The sequence below is a fragment of the Antechinus flavipes genome, chromosome 1, assembly GCF_016432865.1.
Source record: "Antechinus flavipes isolate AdamAnt ecotype Samford, QLD, Australia chromosome 1, AdamAnt_v2, whole genome shotgun sequence".
Classification (NCBI taxonomy): Eukaryota; Metazoa; Chordata; class Mammalia; order Dasyuromorphia; family Dasyuridae; genus Antechinus; species Antechinus flavipes.
Window position 1 is genome coordinate 49764781 of NC_067398.1, and position 22135 is coordinate 49786915.

Sequence of the window (22135 nt, forward strand, 5' to 3'; positions counted from 1 at the left end):
ATAGAATTGAGAGGCAGTAGAGCCATAATGAATAGAGAGCCAGCATTGGAACCAAGATGCTCTTGGTCCAACCTTGCCCCTAAAAATTCTGACAGGATGACTCTAGGCAAGTCACTTAACTTCCTGATTCTCTGGACAACTCTTTAGAACTATGAATGGCTGAATAGTTTCCTATCTGCAGTGATAGATGCAGCCCCTTACTTGGACCTCCCTCCATTGATGAGAACACAGGTCCAGTAATAAGTAAATACAGTATAAACAAGAATTTATGGAACAGCTAGATGACACAGTGGATAGAGCACTAACCCTGAAGGCAAGAGGACTTTACTAGCTATATGACTGGGCAAGTAACTTAACCCCAATTGCCTGACCAAAAAAAAAAGAAAGAGTCTATTAATGATGGTGATTATGGTGAGGTTGACTATGGAGCATCTCCTGGACTTACAATTAAAAATTCAAAGTTAACTCTGCCACTTACAAACCATGTGACTTTAGAAGAAGTATTGCATTTTAAAATTGATTTTGATTTCACTCTCTGCTCCATAGAATGTGCATGCCCTCAGTCAAGGCATTTCCTTTTTCTAGGCATCATCTACAAAACAAGGGAATTAGATTAGATGAGCTCTAAGGTCCCTCACAACTCTCAAATCCTGTAATTTTTTTGTGCCTCAGTTTTCTCATCTATAAAGTAGGGCTTCTACTACTTGTATCTCTCAGGATGTTTATGTCAGTGGAGGGAGTTAATTGTAAATTCTAAAAATGTTACAGAAATATGTTGTTATCATTGCTGAGTGCTATGAATTCTGGTAGAATGTAAGCTCCTTGAGGGCAGGCACTATTGAATTTTTTGTCTCCATATGTCAACTACTTTGCAAAGTGCCAGGCACGGGCTAGACAATTAATAAATGTTTGAAATGAATTAATTTGAATTTAATGGAACCTTGTGCTGTTTATATGTAAGGATATAGAAGAACTTCAAGGAGCAGTCAAATTGCTGAAACGGTAAAAGAATATATGTTATACTTAGGGACGAAATGCTGGGTGAAAAGGGCTTTGGAAGCCAAGTAGAAAACTTGATTCCTTAAACCAAAGGCAATTTCTCTTAAGATCTCAAAGACAGATTCCCTTTCAGCCTCCCTTAGGAGACCCAGTAGTGATGGAGAAAGTCCAGTAAAAAATGAGTGAACATGGCAAGCCAGGCAACAAAGATTATGCCACTTCGATCTAATAGTCTCCCTCTCAGCTTCTGTCTGTGCAAAGCCTATAAAACAATAATGTGGCAGACAGAAAACCTAGGCTCAAATCTCAGTCTGGACATTAACAAGCTATGGCTCAGGACAAATCACTTTCTTTAGGGCTCAGTTTGCACATCAACAAAATAATGAGTTTGAATGAAATAATTTCTGTGGTCCATTCCAATGATAAACTTTGTGAATCAATGAATAGAGAGAAAGAACATGTGATGCTCGAACCCAGAATGCACCAGGATTAGTGCATCCTATTTTTGGGACTTATTACAACTTCCTTGGACCTTTCTTTCCTAATATGGTGCTAGATAAACTTTAACGTCCTGCCAGCTCTGTGTCCTATTAGTCCTAGGTTCTTATGAAGGATAGAAAGTGTCAATGAGAGTTCAGAGGGATGTTCAGGAAATGCTCCATGGAAATAGTAGGATTTAAATGGAGTTTTTGCTGGAGCTTTTCATCCACTGCCTTCCAGAGTCCCTTGCCTTATGGTATGGACATGCCTAAGAAAATAGGGAAGGATTCAGAAAATGTTAGGAAAGAATTAGCGACCTGGTGATTATCAAGACCCAATTCCCTGATCTTTAGTACCTTGACCTTTTGTATAAACTGTGTCCAAAAGGTCAGACAATTTATAGTTCATCTTAATGCACAATATTCCTCAGGGTCATGCAAAGACAGACACATGCAAAGTCATTCAAATATCTAGACTCCCTAGAATTCCTCAGAGTTGCTACAAAGTGCACGCACTCTCTCTTTCTCTTTGCTCCCTCTCTCTTTGCCTCTTTCTCTACATCTATATTTCTCTCTCTCTCTCTCTCTCTCTCTCTTTCTCTGTTTCTTTCTGTCTTTCCCCCTTCTGTCTATGTATCTCTCCGAATCTGTCTCTTTTTCTCTCCCCATCTGTCTCCCATCTCTTTCTCTCTGTATCTCTCCCTCTCTTGTCTGTCTTTCCCTTTATCTCTATCTCTTTGTGTCTGTCTGTCTTTCTCCCTCTTTCTGTCTCTCTCTCCATCTGTGCCTCTTTGTCTTTCTATGTGTGTGTGTATGTTTGTCTGTCTCTATCTCTCTCCATTTGTCTTTTTCTCCTGTCTCCCCCCCCCCTCCATCTATGTATCTCTCTATCTCTGTGTCTTTCCCTCTCTCTGTCTCTCTCCCCCTCCATCTCTGCCTCTCTCTGTGACTCTGCTTCTGTCTCTCTGCCCCATCTCTCTCTGTCTTTCTCCATCTATGCCTCTTTTTGTTTTTCTGTGCGTTTTTCTTTCTCTTTCCGTTTATGTCTGTCTGTCTCTATGTCTCTCTCTCTCTGTATTTCTGTCTCTATCTCTTTGTCTCTTTCTCCCCCCTCTCAGTGTGTGTCTCTCCATTCCTCTCTGCCCCCTCTGTCTCTCTCTCTTTCCCTCTATATCTCTCTTTATCTTTTTGTGTGTCTCTTTCTCTCTCTCAACATCTATGTCTGTATATCTGTCTCTTTGTCTCTATGTCTCTCTCTCTGTGTATCTGTCTCTCTCTCTTTGTCTCTTTCTGTCTCTCTCTGTTTATGTATCTGTCTCTGTGTCTCTCCCTCTCTGTTTATCTCTTTCCCTCTCTCTGTCTCTCTCTTTCTCAATCTCTCTCATTCTCTCTCCCTCCCAAAAAAAACAACACAAGTCAACTGCCACAGTATTACTGGGGCACCTTAAACAACAGCCTAAAGATTCAGATTCTCTCTACCTTTATCTAGGCAGACCTAGAATAGTTGAGAGTTCAGTGCCCTTCTTAGGATTATTAAGAATAGCTACTGCCTCTCTGCTCTATATATCAACTGCCTTACTTCCTGTGTGGAGCACGTGATTATGTCGTCCTTAAAGGCTCACCATTCCATTCTCTTTCCAGTGATTGGAGGAGGAAGGTGACGCTGTCTCACTAGGTGAGCCTGTGCTGATTCACTGACTCCTCCTGAGCCAGTATGCCTGAATATGTAAATAAAGCCTAATATTAGATCTGCACCCTTTGGTGCACCCCTGTCTAGAACTCTCTGTATGATCAGCCCGTCCTTTTCACTATAGCAAAGGGCTCATCTGTATTAACAGCCACTCCAATACATTCCTTTGTATCTTTAGGGTTCTGCCGGGAGGGGTATTCTGCTGACTCCTGCACCTTCTTCTCTTCTTGAGGCCTCTCAAACCCAGGTGGAGGCTTGAACTTAAAAAGTTTTCTCTACTGGGAGCTTCTTCTCACTCTGGTGTCCAAGAGCCCCTCCACTGCCATCCTCACGGTGAAGAGGACGCTGGTCAACCGCGTTACCTTGACTCAAGGCTCCAGCTACTGGTGTGGGATCTTGGGAGGGGTTGAAGACTCGCCCCCTAACCTGACTCAGAGGGGCGATTTTACAACCCTTCCCACGATTCCGCTACCAAACCCAAAGAAAAACTTCACCGCTTCACAATTGCCCTGTAAGTCAGCTCTGGGCTTTTGAGAATCTGTCCCCATTATTGGATTCTGGGGACACCAGCTTGAAAGGCAAACAGCTGTGTGTGGAAGGTAACAAGGCGAGTCATTGCTTGTAATAATTCATTATCCTCTGAACTTCAAAAAAAGTGTCCAAGTATTATTGATGTTGGAAATAAATAAGGGAAGATGATGGGGAAACTGGTTTCTGGGTATCTGTGATGGAAAGTATGAGAAGCAGTTCTTCTGAGTATGTGAAAATAGCACGGTTTGCAGAACCCACAGTATACAAGCGGCCTTTTTAAAAAAAGATGTTTTTAGATGTTTAAACAGGGGTGTGCTGGAGTCAGCTTGAACTGGCTTGAGAGAGTGCTGTTAAATTTTCAGTGTGAACAATTACACTTCAGAAATCACCAAGTGCTACAAATCAAAGCTTGATTTTTTTAAAAAAAAATTCTATTGATTTTCTGAACTTAAAGTAATGGAGAAAATGTTTGTAAAAGTCTGTTGTTCTTTCCTACAACTTGTTAGGAAAGCTAGTTAGTTAACTAACTTTAAGAAAGTTAGTTCTTTCTCCTGCTTCTCCATAAGTACTTTTCCTTTCCCCTTCCTTCCCTAACTCTGATGTGGCTGTATCAAGGGATCTCAATCCAAAAGGGCCATTTGAATTTCCTGATTGTGGGTTTTTGGTGGAAAGAAGTAACCTCTTTGTACAGGAGTTTGGTCTCTTGAAAGTCACGTGGTTAGAGTAGGTGGGATCATCCTGAACTCACGGTTTGGGGTTTTCCCTGCACAAGCAGGCCAGCCAATGGGTATGGTGTATGTTCGTCATTTGCTATATTGTTATGTGAAGTAGTGTGATTTTTGACCATGTGGAAACTCCCAGTATAGAAACCCCCTCTGATATCCTCAAGCTAATAAAATAATGGTAGCTAATTTCTCTATATCAGCCAACTGGATAGGGCAGCTATCTAGACAGTCCTTTCTAGGGTCCTAGATCTCCTCTCCCTCTCCACCAGGTCCTCAGGAAAGGTTCTACCAATACAGAGGCATGAGTTGAAATATAGGATTTTGGGAATATTTACTAGCACATTTTATAGAGATTCCAGAAAATTTGGTGAACAGTGAGATTGAAGCTAATTTAGAAGTCCTTTAGATTCTAGGCTTGAGAAATTCTTATTTTCAAATAAAGTAATTGGATAACTAGAGTTAGGGAGTAGCATGGTGAGATTGATTTGGTGGGAAGATCATTTTAGCAGCATAGGAAAACAGTGAGAACCCAGAGAGCAATTGGGAGACTTCATTTCCAAGCTCCCAGTGTGGAGCTTTGTAAATCCCTGACCCCTCCCTTCATATATAAGGAGTGAAGGAATGAGGGAACAAGGTTCAACATAAGCCACAAATGACCCAAAGCTGCCTGGTCCAAAAGAAAAGAACATTATTAGGAGTGAAGGAGAGGAAGGAGAGAAGTCAATCAGACTGAGGTCTCTGCAGGGAAATAGTCAATAAACATTTATTAAGCCCCTACTACATACAAGCACTGTGCTAAACTCTGGGGATACTGACAGATATTCCCTGCCCATGAGGAACTTACAATCTAACATGAGCTCCTTTCATAAAATTTCTATGTAGAGTAGAGGTCATAACAGAGTGCCAGGGAGGACTAGTCAGACGTCATGGCCCACCGAAGCCCAAAACAGCACTTCCAGAGCCATAGAACTAGGTCTGTATGGAGGATGGCCAGGAAAATCATGGCAGAGGAAAGTGAATTATAAAGTGCCCAAGTCTGACATTTTGTCTCACCTGAGGACTCTGTCCAAGACTGTCATTTTCTGGAAGCTAGACACATACTCTCCATCCCCAACCCTTTACCCCATCCCCTTTGCTTAGCTGCTGTACTGCTGGAAGTGTATACAGCTAACAGCTCTTCTGAAACCTTAAATAAATTGTGTCTGCTATTTTACCTTTGTCAAATATGTCCTTAGCTCCCTCCCTGGCCTGCCAAAGTACACAAATAAATGACTGAGTCACACTGACCCTTTATTAAAACCATGTCATCTTTCTCTGAATAAGCTGTGATTCCTTCTGGGTGCAGTGATCTAAATCTTGTTATTGATGACTCCATAAACTTTCCAAGCATGGAAATACCAATTACCAGTTGATCATATCCAAAGTTAGAGCCAGTTTTTCTGAAAGGTTTTATTTACTGAAGTAGCTCTCAGCAAAAAACTCCAAGAAGAAATCAGAATCCAGCAACACTTAGCATCAAAGAAGACTTGGGTTTAAATCCTGACCCTGTGATAGGGAGTATCTTCCTTAACCTTGAGGAGCTTCCATTGTTTCTAATCTATAAAATGGGATTAATTAGTGGCTATACCCCAGGGTAGTTGTGAGAGTCAGATGTGATCCTAAATGTAAAGCCCATTGTAAACTTTAGAATACTGTAGAAATGAGTCCATTATAACACTAAAGACTTCGCTGCTTCCACCACTACCATCACTACAACTATTACTACCATTACCATTACTACTACTACTACTATCATCACCACCATTACTGCTCCTCTTCCTCCTCCTCTTCCTTCTCCTCTTCCTTCTCCTCCTCCCCTTTTCTCCTCTTCCTTTTCCTCCTCCTCCTCTTTCTTTTTCTCCTCCTTTTCCTCCTCCTTCTCCTCTTTTTGCTACTCCTCCTCCTGCTACTGCTCTTACTACTACTACTACTGTTACTACTGCTACAGATACCAACCTGCTTGGTAGTGAGAGGTTTCTCCTTGGATTCTCCCTATAGCAATGGGAGCAAAGGTCCTCAAAAGCACTTAAAATGCTAGAGATTTGAAAGGTTCAAGGGCAGATTCCTCCCTACCATTGACTTGATAAAAGATACAATCCATGGAAGTGAGAATCAATGAAGGAGTTGAGGGCAGGCAAGCTGAGGTTTGGATGCAGCCAAAGATCAAATGTAGTTATTGTCAAATAGAAGGAATCTGGGAGCAGAAGCTCCCAGCACTCACGTTGGAGATGATTCTTCATGCATGACTTGGGCTGTTGGCGTAATCAGTCTGCTGGGACATAGAGGAAGCTTCTGATTTCCATAGAGTTTGCTTTCTTGTTTCTTACCATGTGAGCGGCAAGCAGCATGAGTCTGTGTTCACTCAGCCACATCATTGTTGCTGTCTTAACTTCCCCAGCTTGATGGGAATTGTCATGCTGCTCTGTTACATAATTACACCCAGCCATTCAGCTTGCAATGATTAGATGGCTTTCTGATTAGCGAGTGATGGAGAGAGATGTCACTTTTTTCTTTTTTCTTTTCTCTATGAAAGAATAAAGTCAGACTAAATAATGTTGGCTAGATGAATGAGAGGTCTTCCTGAAGTTGTACCTTCATGTGGAACTTATAAATGTAAAAGCTTGAAGAGACCTCATAGAGCATTCGGTTCAAAAGCCTATTTTACAGATGAGGAAATAGAGATCCGAGGGGAAGAGTAAAGGCAATGTTAAAGTTTCCTGATAATTTTTCTTGAATTCATTACATGATACCAAGCACTCGGCACTTATAAATTTCTATCTACTTCAATTTCATGGAGCAGGATCGATACTGTAAAAGATGCTCAGGCTGTTTCTTTTTTATTTTTTTAAGTTCTTTTTTATTAAAGCTTTTTTACTTTCAAAACATATACATGGATAATATTTCAACACTGACCCTTGCAAAATCTTGTGTTCCCAATTTCCCCCCATTTCCTTTTTCCTCTTCCCCATGTTAAAAATATATGTTAAATCCATATATATATATAGATATATAGATATATCTATATGCATATATAGGTATAGATATTATATATATATACACACACACACACAATCATCTTGCTGCACAAGAAAAATCAGATCAAAAAGGAAAAAAATATGAGAAAGAAAATAAAATGCAAGCAAACAACAACAAAATGGCCATGTTGTGATCCACACTAAGTTCCCACAATTCCTCTCTCAGGGTATAAATGGCTCTCTTCATCACAGGATCATTAGAACACTCAGGATGTTTCTCGAGAGGCAATGTGGCTCATTGGAAATATCACTGAACAGAGTCAGGAGAAACCTAAGTACAAATCCCAAGTCTGATAGACACTAGATTAGTGACCCTGGGAAAGCCATTGAATTCAAGTCCAAGGTTCTTACTCTTCAAAGTGAGGATAATGAAAGCCTCAGCCTCACAGGGATATTTGGAGGAATAAGTGAAATATTATGCAAGAGGTCCCTGTGAACATTAAAGTACAGGTAATTGTTTATTGTTTTTCAGATGATTTAAAAATCTTCTCAAAGATGTTCATTTGTCGCTTACAATTTCATTTAAGGTACCCACTCAGCAGTGGCTTTTTGATTTCCATTTAAATTAGAAATTAAACTGGAATTTAAATTTCTATTTACATTAAATTTATAATTTTCCATTTAAATAGAAAATCCATGTTTGTGTCTTGTTTGGCCTTGTCATGATGTCTGATTTTAGTAATGGTTTGTTTAACAATGGGAAGAGTCCCTCTGGCGAGGGCGATCACTTTGTCCTGGAGTGTTGACATTTGATGGCTGGGGATGGTTATTTGCAATATTGTGGCAATATAGAAATTACAGACCTTGACATCCAGTTAGCAAGAGTAATTAGGTGAAACAAGGAATGCTCTCATACCCCAGGTGCTCCTTCCCTAGATTGGATCAAACTTCTTGATTCTGTTCCTCCTTTCACACAACCACACGTGTACACATACTCTCATTCTCTCTCTCAATCTCTCTCTCTCTCTCAATCTCTCTCTCTCTCTCTCCCCCCAGCCCCTTCCCTCACACTTCTTGGGCTCTGGAACAGATATATTTTAAGTTGTTTCCTTATTTACCTTAGTGTATTGAAGTTGCTAGTTACGACTCTGAGTCCCCAGAGTCCCCAGAAGAGCCATATTAACTTTTTAAACAAAACTTTGAATAGTTAAAGAATTTACCTCTATTAGTCAATCAACTATTAAACTTTTAAGTGTCTTCTATGTGCCAAATATTATGCTTGGCACTATTAAATGCCTAAGTCAAGGATCACAAAGCACAGATGGGAAGCCTGCACTCCCTAATTCTCAATGGGGCTAACAGCAAATTCAGTGAAAATGAAAGTTGAAGATTAGATTATTGGAACATCATGCTATTACATAGTCATTTGGGGTGATTGGAGAGCATAATGGCTCAATCATCAGTTAGTTGGAAAATTCTGTTTCTTAATACATTCTATACTGATTAGTTGAAGTTTGTCCACTGTGGCAAGTTAGATCCCCCAATAAATCAATGGCAGAGTCAAGGATTGAAACTCAGTTTTGAAATTCAGTTCTTCTGACTTCCAAATCCATCGCTCTTACTACAATCTTTGCAAATGACACTTGATTCTAATTTGACTGTAATTTGATTAAAGAGAATGACTAGTCTCTTCTGTCTTCAATGTTGGACATTTTACTGTCTATGAAATTCTGAAATGCTGTCTATTAAAGTCAACAAGCATTATTAAGTGCTCACTCTGTGTCAGGCATGGTGCCGAGTCCTGGGAATACAAATACAAGCAGAAAACCTTTTCTCAGAGGAAGATCACAAATTAGAGGTGGAAAAGAAATCTGGTCCAACCTCCTCATTTCACAGTTGAAGCAGAAAGAAAGACAGCCCCTGACCTTAAGAAGCTTACATCCTAATAGGAGAAGACAACACAGTGTGAAACTTTTAGGAGAAAAACTAGGGACGAGGTAGTCGCTGATGAAAATGATGGAGGAATTCTACAGAGTAGGGGCTAAGTCAGAAACATAACTTGAAAAGGAGCAAAGATATGGTTGATTTGGGCACTTTGCTTAAATTTGAAGACCTAAATCTAAAAACATCCATCATCTTCAGTGAGTGACTATTTCCTAGGTCTGAGAGTGAGCAGACTCTCTGAGGATCTTAAGTTGGAGAATCTTCAATCCTTTTCAAAAGAAAAGTATCCTTCACTTTATGAAGGATAATAGAATAAAGAGGTTGATGTTTTCTTAAGTTCCTGTTCTGATGGGCAAATAAGCAATCGAGTATTTTTCATAATGTGTGAAGATTTCTATTGTCTTTCTCTTTCATTAGGAAAATATGAATGAGGTCATTTGTGTATAGACAAAGGAAGAAAACAAAAGGTTATCTCTTATTCACACAAACATATATACTGTAAATATTTTACATATTTACATATACATGTATTTATATGTATACATATATTTACATGTGTGTGTTTATCCATACACACATATATGTATAAAAGATGCTTCTTTTGTGTATTTTTAAATACCAAAAATAATTCCTGTTTCCTGACTTTTTTTTTGCAGGGAATATTGGTCCTTTTGAGGCACAAGGCAAAGAATGCCACATGTGATACTAGAAAGCATGCATGCTTTGTCTTCAGTAAGGCAGCATGGTTTGGTAGACAAAGAGATTTTAGGTTGGAGGACAGAATTAGAGCCTACTTGTGTAGCTCACAGAATGATCTTAGGCAAGTCACTTAATCTTTCTGATGTGAAATGAGTGAGTTGGGTACCCTTTCAATATCCCTTTTACCTCTGAGAGAAGGCTTTGCTATCAGTCATTTATAGTTGAGTATAAATTCATTCCCATTCATAGAATTTTGAGTTAAGGAGGTCTTAAGTATCATCCAACCTGGCTGATTGGAGACAAGAAAGCCCATGAGTTGAATTCAATTGCCCATAATTACATAGTTGATAAATAGGTGAATCAGGTTTTGAGCCAATATCTTCTAAATCTAAACCCAGTTTGCAAGCCACTGAACAAATAGTACTTTCTGACTTTCTGGAATCTTACTGAGAACTGAAACCTATAGACTTATGGAAAAGTGATGTCAGGCATTAGCCAGGATCTGGGGACAAGGAGAAAGTCCTCAATCTAGGGTCCCTTTCCTGCCTTCTAAATGTGAAGTCACCTTCATTGCCTCTGTGTATGGTCACATTGTCTGAATGGTTTAATTTTCTAATTTTCTCCTTTTTGAATGACTCCTGGAAAGATGTGAGTAGCAGCCCTGGTAGGCTCTGGTATGCCAATAAATCCTGAAACTCTCCCAGGGCTAAGAACTAAGTGGAAGAAGACAAAAAATCCTCCTGGAAGTGACTTCAATGAAAAACAATCAAACATCTGGAGTTTGGTTTTATCTCACCTGCCTTTGCCTGCTGTTGATTTTATTATAATTCTTCCCATTCAGCCACCGAATTAGGAAGGAGGGATGTGTAATGAAGGAAGGAGCCTGTTTATAATGACAGCATAGCTTTCTCAGTTTCCTAATTCAAGACATTTAAAAACACAACTACTCAAGCCAGCAATAAGGTGGCAAATCTCTGAGTTTGGCATGGAACTGTGAATTCTGCTCTTTTAAAGGGCTCTCAGATGTATGGTGTCCGGAAATGGAATGATTTTTTCTTCCTTTTCTTTTTTTCCCTTTTCTTCCCCTCCCCCCCTCACTTTTACACTGAGAGTTAGTAACATACTATGCAACTTGTCCCAGACTGAATCAGTTCATTCCTTCACTCCCTTCCCTTCCATTTCCTGTTTTTGCCAAGGGAACCTCCTGAGATTATGTCTCACTCTGACCTTTTATAGCTAGCCGATTCTCAAGTCCTCTTCACTCTATCCAATCCCTCCATTGTAGTACTGCTCCAGAGACTCGTGTATTTCTTAATTTACCCATCCACATGCCTAGGTTATTGTAATAGTCTCCAGATTGTCTTCCCCCTTCAAAATTCTTCCTCTCTTGAACTCATCATTTTTAGAGGGAAGAAAACCGCAATCTTTATGCCCTTAAAATAGATATGTCAGACATTTTTCAACATCCCAGTGATGTCCTTTCCTCCTTCTCATCATACACAATAGAATCAATCAAATGACAAGTATTTATTAAATCCCTACTATGTTCCAGATATTTTGCCAAACACTGGGTATCAAATATAAAAATAAAATAGACCTTGTCCTCAAGGTGTGTATATTCGATTGAGAAGATGCAATACTTTAACAAGTAAATCAATACAAGATACATCAGATACAAAGTTCTTGTATCTCAGATTTAGGCGATACTAAGAACTGAGAGGATATTGAAGAAGATGTCACTTGAATTGAGCCTTAAAGGGAGCTGGGAGTTCTAAGAGAACACTTATGGGATGGAGGTGAGGAACAAGATTGTCCCAGGCTGAGGGAATCTTCCTTTGTAACAAAAATGTCCAGTTAAAAACAAATCAAGCCATTGGCTATACCAACCAATGTATGTCTCATTCCATACCAAGAGCCCACCACATTTCTATCAATCCATTCTTCACACTTCTATGAGAGTAATAGTCTTTGAATATAAATCTGACCAGCCCTACTCAGTGACTCCCCCTGGCCTACCAGACAAAACCCACTCGTATTTATTAGGAGGCCAGAGCTTGAGAAGGAAACTTCAGATCATGGAGCCCAACCCTCTCTTATTATAGATGGGAAAACTAAGATCTTGATTTTATCAAGGTCACTGAGTGTATCAGAGGCAGATTTCTGCTTCTACTTTTTTCACTCTGTCCCCCTTGACTGCTCCCTGTCTCTTTCTCCTGATTAAAAAAGGGTTTCATCTTTCCCAGTGGCCTGGATTTTTCTACTAACTCAGGCCTAATGGGAGAGTATTGGGCCCATTACGGTATGATCTGGAAACTAAACCGTGCCATCTTTTCTCTTAGCCACCAGAAAAGGAAGGCGCCCTGCCCCGCCAGGTGGGCAACAAGACTGAGTGTGGATTGTTGGGATTTGTCCTGGACTTGAAGCAAGATTATGAACCTGTGAGAAGCCAAATGCCTGAGGAGAAGCTGTACAAAGTATATACTTTTAATTCCGTCAGGAAGTCTATGAGCACAGTGATTAAGATGCCTGATGAAAGCTTTCGCATGTATAGCAAAGGGGCATCAGAGATTGTCCTGAAAAAGTAAGTACTCAAAATGTATGGCCAACTTTTCCTATTCACAGTCAGTCCTAGAACTGGCAGGAACCTTTAGGAGGCGATCTAGGCTATCCTCATTGCCTTTAGATAAATAAAAAGAAGTCTAATCCTGCAGGATAATTATCTTTTGATGGATTTTTAAATCTGTAGCCCATTAGAGTAGAGAGAGAGACCTTAGGAGTAATCTAGACCAACCCAATTGGGAAAACCAAAGCCTAGGAAATGACTTGTGTAACATTCTATGGTAAATTGGTGATTGAGTCAATATTAGAACCCAATTCTGCAAACTTCCCAATCAAATCATTGTGAAAGTCTTTAGAATAAGAAGGTTCATAGATTCTCTCTTTGGGTTTTGTTTTGTTTTGTTTTGTTGTTGTTTTTTGATATAGGGTGTTTAAGGAAGGTGTGGTATGATTTACTGTTGGTATTTGTTAGTGGTACCTTGCTTATGATATAATTAAGAATAGAATAGTGGAAAGAATATGGCACTGGGATTCAGATTCCCCAGGTTTAAATCCTTGCTCCTCTGTTTCCTCATCTTTCAAATGCCCAAGGTCAGCAAACAAGTGAGTTGCAAAGCTAGAATGAAAGAGCAGCTCTTGATTGTTATCCTAGGCTTCTTTCCCCTTCTCAAAATGACTGACTCATTTCCAGAGAATAACATGGGATCCCAAAGATCTGTGCCTAGTGGTTCTGCAGGTGGTCTTTTTCTAGCAGGGGGTATAAGCCAGAGAGTGATCATCCACTGCATTCTTTACCTGTAGCATGTCGAACAGTGTGGAGCGGTGGATAGAACACTTTATTGGGAGTTAGGGAACCCAAGTACCTTAATGACTTTCTACTTGTGTGGCTTTAGCTAAACAAAAGTTTCTCTAGATCAGAGTTTTCTTTTACATTGTGGCTTGCACAAGATTATAAGATTAAAGAGTTAGACCTAAAAGGATCCTTTAGACCCTGAGAAGGGACCTGTTAAGGTCCCATTTTACAGGGAGATGAACTGAGACCACGGAGAGTCTTAAGTGACCCAAAATCTTACAGGTAGATTCTGTCATAAGGAAACATGATGTAAGTAGATACTGTTAACCCATAAGAAATAGATTCATGATGTCATTGGCAGAGAGAAAAAAAATTCTCTACTAGAGGAAATTGTCATCTTTTTGGCATCTTAGAGTTTTAGAAGTTTTACTGGAGCACAATTAAATGACTTAGGTGTCAAACTCGCTGTCCTGGTTCAGAGGCCCATTTGCTACCCACCAAACCACATTCCCTCTCTTATCTTAATCCTTACACTAAGTCCATAGAACAATACATTCCCAGGAAGAAAGAAAATGCCTGAATTATATATATATATATATAAAATTATATTGGCAAAGATCTGATCTTATTGTATCCATTTAAGGATGGGAAAAAGTAAAGCATATAGTTGGGCTCACATCTAGTACAAAGAAAAACAGTTCCCTAAAATCCTCCAAAAGAATAAATAAATATTTATTAAGCACTGACTATACTCCAAATACTAGGGATAGAAAAAGCAAGACTTTGAGTAACTTATGTTAAAACTCTCATTAATCCCATTTTTTCAATACTTCCAAACTGATCAGCTAATTGAGTTATTGTCTGCCTTTCTTTCAGATGCTGCAAAATTCTCAGTGCATCTGGCGAGGCTCGAGTCTTCCGACCTCGAGACCGAGATGAAATGGTAAAGAAGGTGATTGAGCCCATGGCCTGCGATGGCCTCCGAACCATCTGCGTAGCTTATCGGGACTTCCCAAGTAGCCCAGAGCCTGACTGGGAAAATGAGAATGATATCCTCAATGATTTAACCTGTATCTGTGTGGTGGGCATTGAAGACCCCGTGAGACCAGAGGTAGGTACCATCTTTCACCCAGATTTTTTTAGGTTTTATTGGGACACACTCCTGAGGCAGAGCAGTGAAAGAATCCATCTTACTGATTGAGTACATCTGCCAAGGGCTTTGACCATCTAGTCTGTATTTTAGGAGGGAGCATTAGCCACCCTTCTCTTCACAGCCAGTGAACTAAGATGCTTTATAATTGCTCTATTCCTGCCTCACAAATGCCACCCACAGAATGATTCATTGAAATGTCACAAGTAACTTGTCATTTACTTCCCTATCAACCTTCTTTTATAATACCTTGACCCTTCTGTCATTTTTTGGTTGGCATTAAGTACTTACTTTTGTATTGTTGAAAAGATCTCATCGTTGGTAGACATCTCCGTAGTTGAGCAGAGCAGTGTATGAGATGTGACTATAAAATAATGAGAGTGGAAACAGATAATGTTGCCATCCACTTTGAGAGCTGTCCCCTTCAGCTTTGGGTAACAATACACTTTATCCAGTGATATTGCCATTGCTTAGAATGTTTTTTTAGAATTCCTCTATAGTAATTCTGAGGAAACAGTAAGATGACAAATTTTTATCCTTCAGAGTTGGATTTGATTTTGAAAAGGTCCAAAAGTCATGTAGGCGAAGGATCACTTTGGGAAATTCTGGTAATGGTTCAAACTAAGTTGTGATCATCACATAATGAAACTGACTTACATTTTTTGTTTGGTAAACTCAGTTTTACTCGAGAAGACTTCAAATATGAGTCTGGAAACCTTATTGGAATGAATATGTAATCCTTAATAACTGCTTTGAAGGGCAAAACCCATAGAGATGCTGGTTTGTCTGTAAAATAGCTAGATGTGATTTGCTCAGCACTTTCCTGATGAGCTCCTGATTTTAAAATACAATCATTGCAACTTCTTTTTCTTGGATTGTGTGTTATGTTATTCGGTAGTAATTAACGATGTTTGTACAACATAGTCACAATTTAATCATTTTAGCACTGGTCCTGCCAAAGGATCACTTAGTTGCAACAAGTGATCAGTAAGGGGGTAAGGAAGAGGAATGACATAATGTGAACCATTAGTGTGGTTCACAGAGTTTATGTTGGTAATCTTTGAAAGAATATAGCAGTAAAATGTTACGTGACCTTTGATTTGAACTAAATAGAATAAATTAAACATTGAAATGATTAAAAGATTCTTAGAAACATTGCAAGAGTGAATTTGAAAGATAGAAAGATGTCAACAACTTATTTCCACTTGGACAGAGATCTGTTCCCTTTATGTAGCTCAAGACAGTTAAAGTCATGGTTCATCACTCCTGAAGACTTTTGTGTAGCTTCCTCCCCCCCACCTCCACCCCTGTGTGTATGTGTGTGTGTGTGTATATATATATATATATATATATATATAAAAGACATATATGTAGAGGCAGGTTTTCACAGTTGGATTATAATATGATCTCAGATCACTCAGACAAGAGTGAGTTTGAGAGGTGGTATGATGCCAACAATAAACTGATAATGTGCCAATCAATAGTGTCCAACTGATTAAAGCGAAAAACACTTCATCTAGCTCCTGGATGAAGCAGAATGCTGTTGCTTATTTTTAGACAAAAAACAAAACAAAACAAAACAAAAAAAACCAAACAAACAAACAAAAAAAAAAAACTAGGAAATGCATCATGGTTATGCTGGTCTCTCACAGGAACTACCTTTCTCTCTGCCATTAGAGTAGCTTCAGCCAAATTTGTATTTGCTCCCAGAAGTGCCAGTAACTAGAGAGCAAGAAGGCACTATTTTGCAACTGGGTCTAGTTTGGAAATGGTCTCTTATCCCAGGTGTATGCTTTACTATCCCCAATAGTGCTTTCTTACTCCTTAGATAATTTTGTATTTACTCATCAGTTTACCTGTTCTTTCTCCTAGTAGAATGTAAGTTCTTTGAAGACAGGGTCTGGTTTTGTGTATCCCAACATCTTGCACAAGAAGAAGCCACTTAAAAACTTCAGTTGCATTGGTTTGCATTGTATTGCATTGAATTTCTTCACTGGCTCTGGGTCTCTCATTGTTATCATACTTCACATGGGATTACTCCAGAGATTAGTCTAGGACTGAATGTTAGGACTTTGAGTATATAACTTCTTTTCCTCCAGTGGAATTCTGAACCAGGAAAATCACAAATACTTGGGCCACATTAGCAATAGGGCTAGCACCATGAGAACTGCTTCTTTCAATTCTATGGATGGTAGTTACAGGTTTCAGAATTATTTCACTGAAGGAACATCATATGTTGATTCTTTTGCCCAGGTGGGTTCTTCAGAATTTTAGACAGCTGACCTCTTGGATTAGGAGCTCTAAATCTACTCTTAAAATTTGTCATACAATTTCCTCTAAAAATTATTATGGTACTTTAAAGAGAATGGTAGTATAAGCTTCATTCAAAAAAGCAATGATAACCATGAGAAATCAAAAATCTTTTAAATAATTAAATTCTGACCATAACAAGAATTAAAAAAACAAAGAGTTCCTAAATTAAGATAACTTTTAAGATCTATGCATGTAATATGCATGGTTGTATTTTTTTTTAAATAAGGAGGATTTTTTAAAAATTGCAAACAAAGTTCACTTTCCTGATGAGCTCCTGCCAAAGGATCACTTAGTTGCAACAAGTGATCAGTAAGGGGGTAAGGAAAAGGAAGTGGTACTTCTGCTAAGACATGAGCAAATATGGACCCAGTTTTGAAAGAGAATGTCTCCATATAGAGTGTAAAGGATAAGCTAATGACCTTGGTACTGATGGCTTGTTTCCTGACTTATTAAACAGATTATAAATATTTAAAAAAGAAAGAAAAAGTTGAGCAGTATGATTTGATGTCAATTGGCGAAGAACAATAAGTGTGGTGGTGATGTTCTTTGTTCAAGGAATTACTCACATAATACTTGAGTCTTCTATATACAGAGCACAACATTCAGTGAGTTGGGAGATATTATAGGATGACCCATAAAGCCTTCATAGTTAATGTATTCATCGCTGAAGTAAAGCAGGAAATTTTAAAAGTCTATAAACAATGAGTAAAGGAATTTTTTGTTTTTGTTGTAAAGAATATATTCTTCAGGCATCAAAATTAGAGTCAAAAGTTTTATGAACATTTGTAACACTTGGATTTATAATTTAGTAAACTGGTAAATTTGTGTATTTCCACAGATCATTTGAGTAAATCTGATAACTCATAGAAAAGATAGAGAATTATGAATTTTTATGATAACACGGTTAATTGGAATTCAGATTAGTTGAATTATCAACCCCAAAGTATTGATTAATGGCTTGATATAAACCTGAAAAAGAGGTCTCTAATAGAAGTTTCCTCATGGTCCATTCTCTATGAGAATTGTTGATTAAGGCATAAATAGACTATCAAATTTTTTAAATTGTCTGGGAAAGTCTTAAGTTGGTGACAAAATGATGGTTAAAACCAATCTTGGTAAGCTAGAATGATGGGACAAATATAAGAAATAAAATGCAAAATGGAAAGTGGAACATATTTGATAGGAGACAGTCAATAGAGAAAAAAATTTGTAATGGTTGCTGAACTTGGACAAATGTGGAAATAAGGAATCATGATAAACATAAATTTCTATTCTTCCTCGGTAAGGTAGATGGTCATCTAATTTACTCTGTTTTGATCAGATTCCATCTTTGTGGTTGCTTTTCAGTTCTGATCACAATATTTTGGAAGGAATTTTGACAACCTGGGGAAGATTGCCATGATGATGTCAGTTAAGGGAACTAGTTGGTTAGCATGGAGGAAAAAAATGACTTGGAGGGGGGGAATCATTGTCTCTGTCTATTTGGAGGGTGGTCATATGGAAAGGTGAGGTTTACTTTGTGTGTCCTCTGAGAAAAGAGCTAAGATCAGTGAGGGTTAGTTTCAAAGGGGTAGATTTGGCTATGTATAAGAAGGAATTTTTAACGTGTAGAGCTTGCAATAAACAAAATGGCCTTCCTTGAGAGGTGAGGTTCCTGCCACTGGAGATGTTCTAGAAACAGCTGGGTATCCATTTTTGTTGTACAAAATATTTCTCAAAAAAAGAAAGGAAAACATTTCTGTTCAATATAGGTTCACCTTGATGACCTCTGAAATCCTTTTTTTCCTCACTAATATTTTGTAGATTTCAGAGTTGTAGTTTTGAAAAGGGACTTAAGAGATAATCTGGTCTAAGTCTTATTTTACAGATAAGAAAACTGAGTCCCAAAGAGGTAAAGCTAGTGCTGTGGACAAGGAAATGCTAAAAAGCGGAATGGGGGTCCCTGTCCAAATCTTCAGACTTCGAATGTGGTGCTCTTTCCACTACGCTCACTTCCCCCGATTCTAAATCACCTTATATCCTCTCTGGAATTTCATTTCCTTCTGAGCCATAGTCTCTTAGTCCTTTGACCAAGCAACATTGAATTTATCATTTAAAGAGTGAATCAAACTAGTATTTTAAAGAACTCAATTTTCTGATTTAGAAAAAAGAAAACAAGCTAACTGCCTTATTAAATAAATTATAGGAGGTGTTTGTTGGTTAAAAAAATTAGACTCACTGAATGTTTGATTCACAGGATCATTAAAACCATAGGATACTAGAGTTGAAAAGGACCTTTGAGATCAATTTGGTCCAACCCCTTCATTTTACAGGTGGGGAAACTGAGGCCATGAGAGGTGACATGCCTTGCCCAAAGTCACACAGCAAGTTGGTGGCAGTGCCGGGACTAGAACCCAGGTCTCCTGACTCCCAGGCCAGTGTGCTTTTACATGATTGTTTCTGAAATAGAACAGATCAAAGTCCTGTGCCTCTTAGACATTAGACTTTTACTTGGTTCGAAGCTTGGAGAGATCTCAATTTTCCATTAAGCCTTATTCAGAGAGAGGGAAGTAGGAGGGGGAGGGAGGTGAAAATGTATGGGATCCCTTGGAAAATCATGCGTTTCCCCTTTTACCCATCTGTGAAGATTTTTTGTTCCTTTGACTGTGTGCGCATCCTCTACATATATGGGATTAGTGATGCTGCTTTTAAGAAAATAATTTGTGTCTGACTCCTTGATATATAACCATTCTCTTCTACTGCTGTTTTTATTGCCCCTGAGATAGTGTTTTCCTATCTAAGTAGAATCTTGAAGCATCACAATAAGGACTCTTAGAATGCTTTATTTCTTTTCAGGTATTCAGAATTTAAGACATCAGTGCACTGAAATAAATAACACTGGAAACTCATTTGGTACAAAATGGGTGATCTTGAATGTATTTGAAAGTTTGATTTTTGCAAATTAAGTCATATTTTCCCATTGTCTTCATTATAATTTCAGATATGCATACCTGTAAACCATCCTCTTCCACCTCTCAAAAAAGGGAGCAATTTCAGAAGAAATGGACAAGAGAGGGGAAGAAAAAATGGATGTATATTGTAACAGCCCTTTTTTCAGTTATATATTCATATATTCAAATATTGAAATGAATTTTTATTCTCATAAATTTGTATGATGAAGCTCATGCTGCATCCATGTTTATCTTGTAGAGCCCACCTGTAAGCAATCATGTTTTTAAAAGAAAACTATGTCAGTAGTAGTAGAAGCAGTAGTAGTAGTAGTAGTAGTAGTAGTAGTAGTAGTAGTAGTAGTAGTGGTAATAGTGGTAATAGTGGTAGTAGTAATAGTAGTAGTAGTAGTAGTAGTAGTAGTAGTAGTAGTAGTAGTAGTAGAAGAAGAAGAAGAAAAAGAAGAAGAAGAAGAAACTGTAGTGGTGGTAATAGTGCTGGTATAATAATAGTATTGTTTTAAATACATAATTATATAAATACAAATTACATAAATTCCAGATAGTGGTACTATTACTACAGCCACCACAATTATTATTACTACTACCATGACTACCACCACCACTGTTGCTGCTGCTGATGATACTACTACTACTTTACTACTGTTACCACTACTACCACCACCACTACAACCACCAGTTCAGCTCCTGCTGCTTTTACTACTATCACTGCTACTACCACTACCACCACCACTACCACCAACTAGCATTTATGTAGAGCTTTCAAGTTTGCAAAGTGGTGTACAAAAGTTGTTTTATTCCCCCAGCAAGTCCCAGAGATAATTACTTTTATTATTACCATTTTATAGATAAGGAAACTGAGGTGAGAAGTGATTAAATGACTTGCCCAGGGTCATCCAGATTTGAATACAGCTCTTCCTGACTCCAAGTTCAGCAGTCTATCCACTGTAATGTATCCACCACATTAACAGTCATTCTATGTCAGGTCATGTAGTAAAACTGAAATCATAGATTCCTAAGAAAGGAAAAGCATTATCTTTAGAGTATAAAGATTCTTTTGAGGATGGGTTATTTGGATAACCTTTCATCTGTGTCATTTTCATGGGGCCATCAATTTAGTGACCATCTAGTACAACCCCTCTCACTTTCTAGAAGTGGAAACTGAAGCCCCAAAAGGTGACTTGTCCAGTAACACGTAGATAATAAGTAATAGAGCAATAATTTCAACCTAACTCCTGTGGTGCCAAACCTAACTCAGTTTCCATTGTTATTTCTAATCAACCCTCCAGTAGCTTTTTTCCCATACTGGTTAAACACCTTTAGTGGAAATGCTCAGTGAAAATGCATAATTTCAGTCATTTTCTATTCTTTATTGATTTTTAAAAAAATAAATCTTTGACTTGCTAGAACCAAAACACAGGCTTTCTCCTTACACAAAGTTTCTACTTTCCACGTTTTAGAAAATTAATACCAGACAGAACCACAGAATTTTGTTCATTAGCCTGCTCCTTATTCACATCAAATGAGGCATTAAATAAGATATATGTCTACCAAAGTTTTCAACAGCATCATGAAGTATCTCATATATAGAAAGGAAACAAAAAAGATTCTCTTTTGGTATTGTGACAGTGTAGTATGGTGAACAGAGATGGTATCTTGGATCCAGGAAAACCTGATTTTGAGTGCCTCTGACACATATTGGCTGTGAGATCTTTGGTAGATCATTTACATTCTCAATGCTCTAGGCCAGTGTTGTCAAAATCAGATAGAAACATGGGCCTCTTGTGCAGGAGAATTCCTGTGAACCATGTATTGACTTAGAAAAACCACACACTTACATCATCAGTGTCTTGTTGCATTTTATTTTGTTGTTTTGTTTATTTTGTTAGCTATTTTTCATTGCATTTTAATCTGATTTGGGCCACACTTAAGAGAGTTGTGGGTGGAATAGATCATATATTTGATGTGTAGGCAACTTTTCAAGATCATAAGTTGCAGGGAAGGTGCCAACCTATATTGGTAGAGGAAAGTCCTTACTGGCAGTGCTCTGTGCCACTGAATCATAAGTCTGATCTCTATTCATATCATTACCGAGGATCTCAGAATGGTCCCGTTTTACTAAGGGCATTATAGGCAGCCATAAAATTTTGCAGTGTTTCCTCTGGAAAATATGTGATTATTCAAAAGAGATCAGACACTTTCTACTCATCCTGGAAAAACAAAGAAGATGAAAATGCTCTTATTCAGATTATGCCGTCTTACTGTTGTATAAATCCTTCATTCATTCCAGG

At 38.3% G+C, this 22135-nt stretch overlaps 1 protein-coding gene across 10 annotated transcripts in view; it reads left to right on the top strand.

Annotated features, from left to right (window-relative positions):
- ATP2B2 (ATPase plasma membrane Ca2+ transporting 2) overlaps positions 1 to 22135 on the top strand; it is a 653989-nt gene that overhangs the window by 582220 nt on the left and 49634 nt on the right. For all 10 annotated transcript variants that reach the window (XM_051982255.1, XM_051982273.1, XM_051982284.1 and 7 more), the window contains 2 exons: positions 12421 to 12662; positions 14310 to 14544. In XM_051982255.1, the coding sequence (XP_051838215.1) occupies positions 12421 to 12662; positions 14310 to 14544 (477 nt within the window). The remainder of the gene's footprint in view (positions 1 to 12420; positions 12663 to 14309; positions 14545 to 22135) is intronic.